The sequence below is a fragment of the Triticum dicoccoides genome, chromosome 4A, assembly GCF_002162155.2.
Source record: "Triticum dicoccoides isolate Atlit2015 ecotype Zavitan chromosome 4A, WEW_v2.0, whole genome shotgun sequence".
NCBI classification, from domain to species: Eukaryota; Viridiplantae; Streptophyta; class Magnoliopsida; order Poales; family Poaceae; genus Triticum; species Triticum dicoccoides.
In genome coordinates this window covers 693,406,338-693,408,851 of record NC_041386.1, presented here as the reverse complement: position 1 = coordinate 693,408,851, position 2,514 = coordinate 693,406,338, and the positions used below count along the sequence as shown (strand labels likewise).

Sequence of the window (2,514 nt, the reverse complement as noted above, 5' to 3'; positions counted from 1 at the left end):
TTAGTGGTCGATGGATTTGTGGCTTGTTGCGTGCGGGGTAGTTTGATGAGGATGAAGGGGCGCATGAAGGATCCATGGATTAGTGGGGGGTGCTGGCAGTTTGATGAGATCGGAGGGACAGGGAGAACTTGTGTTTCCTTTTGAGAAAGAACGGGGAGAATTAGTGGTTGATTGATTTGTGGCTTGTTGCGGTAAACATTGGAGCATTTTGGACCTTTAGATCTCGTAGATGGATAGTCTTGATGGTTTTGATCTGCCCCCTGTGGCTCTTTTATAGATGTAGTAGATAGATAGATATGGCACAATGGCCAGTATTGTGCATGCATAATTTGCCAACATATATAAAGGCACTCCCAATGCATTATATGTTAAGATATATATTATGCATCAAAGATATATTTGGATATATCTTCTCTAGTGGATTGTATCTTATTGTTATATTAAAAGATATCTCATTTAATGTGTTATGTGAGAGGAAAAGTATGAGTTATCTTGATTTTGGCGCTAATAGCTATATGTAGATGAAGATATCGTCACCTCTCTCTTTTCTCACTAAATAGTGTGCCACATCTAGGTGTTATGACAAAGATAGAGTCCGAGGTGAAGCAATCGGACTACCCTCACAGTTAGATCCTAGATAGCTAGCACTCCCTCCGCTTCCAGAAAGAAGGCCTATAAATTTTATCTCAAATCAAATGGTATATTTTTTTTAACATTTTGTAGACAATTAATACTACCAACAACTAGAATACAAAATTAGTATCACTAAATGCACAATAAAACGTATTTTATTTATATTGTATCTATTTAGTATTGTAATTCTTGATAGTTTTTCCTTACAAACTTGACCAAACTTTGTAAGCCTCCATCATTAAGACGGATGGAGTAGTAGTCTAGAGTCTAGACCGGATGTGCGGCGTAATTCGCAATGCCGCAGAGGCCTGCATCGTGGCCAGGTCCACGTTGCACGTAGAAGTAGCCGTGGTCACCCCAATGAACGCCGTAAGAACCTTTTAAGATCCAGTATTTTCTGCCGTCGGCGAGGACGCCATAACCCACTGCCAACATGGAGTGGCCAGCATGCCCGCACGGTCCCGAGAAGATGCCTCCTGTGTAGTTGAGGAAGCTTGCTGGCTCGACCGACATCTTGACGGTCACCGGCTGCTGAGTGACGGCGTGCAGGAGCTCTTGCTCGGTTCGTATGGTCCACACGAAGCTTGTGATGGACGCGGAGATCATATGCAGCTTCTCCCGCTTGCAGTCCTGGACTCGGTCCACGTACGGGTACGTCTCCTCGGAGGCGACGCCTCCGTTGAGGAGCACCCAGTCGTACGCCCTGAGGTGCGACTCGATCATGCTTTTGTTGGAGCAGTCGTATATCTGCTGGCTCGATAGGCGGACAAGTCTTCCGGAGCGGATCTTGTGCAGCCCCTCGATGGCGCCCGCCGTCGAGATAGCCCAGCAGGAACCTGTACATGTACGTAGATCAGATATACTAGTACTAGCTAATAAGGAAGGGCGATGCTAGGCGCCGGCGCACCAGCCGAACGCTTCGGCCGGTCCAACCCTAGCCGTCAGATCGGCCCGTCCCGATCCGTTGGATCTTTATCCAAATCAGATCGTCATCTTTCTCTCGTGAGCGCGGACGGGAAAAGGAACCCCGTCTCGCCGGCTGCACGCGTTTCCCCCTCGTCGCCGCCCCCCTCGCCTGCCCTCCCCGTCTCTGATCGCCGCCCTCGCCGCTCGTCTTCGCCGGCTTCGCCCATGCAATAGCCCACCCATGCAGTTGTAGCCTCCGTGGCAAACCATTGTAGCTCCGATGGCGACGACCGAAGCTCACCGGCGTGCTCACCGGTGTGCTCGCCGGCGCTCATCCCCCGCTTGCGACAAAAAAAATCAAGCGCACAGGGAGATGCCCAGTGCTGCAACCTACGACGAAAAAAGCTACAACTAGCGATAGGAAAAGCTTCAACCGGCTACGAAAAAAGCTTCAACCAGTATACCATTGGAGCTATGGATGAACAAGAAAAGTTACAACCGGTGACAGAAAAAGCTTCATCTAGCAATGAAAAAAGCTTCATCCGACTATAAAAAAAGTTTCAACCGTGGAAACAAAGCCATGGACGAAAAACGAAAAAGTTGCAACCGGCAGTTATAAAAGTTACAACCGCATTGAAAAAAGGTTCAAACTTCTTATCTCAGCTGCGACCCCGCGGTGACGATGATGCCGTTTTGCTGCAACCGTAGTAGATTTTTGCTACCACCGGTGATTGAATTTGCTACAACCGGTTCCAGCAAAAAAACGCCGTGGGGTGTAGTCTGCCATGGCTGGTTGCAGCTCCGGCGTGGCCGGGTCCGGCGAGGTAGGCAGAGCTCCGATGCATGCGAGGTAGGCGTCGCCGTGGTAGCACCCCGTAGCCCCGGTTGCAGCACCTTCCGTTGTCAACGCCCCCTCGGTCGACGGCGAGATGGGATGGTCACCGCGGAGAGCCATGGCGAGCTTCGAGCGGGGAG

General features: G+C 50.0%; 1 protein-coding gene across 1 annotated transcript in view; it reads right to left on the bottom strand.

The window, feature by feature from the left end:
- Positions 1 to 832: 832 nt before the first annotated feature.
- Positions 833 to 2,514, bottom strand: part of LOC119289755 (ervatamin-B-like) — a 2,738-nt gene continuing 1,056 nt past the window's right edge. Inside the window, exon 2 of the mRNA XM_037568986.1 lies at positions 833 to 1,469. Coding sequence (XP_037424883.1) covers positions 901 to 1,469 — 569 coding nt within the window. The 3' untranslated portion in view covers positions 833 to 900. The remainder of the gene's footprint in view (positions 1,470 to 2,514) is intronic.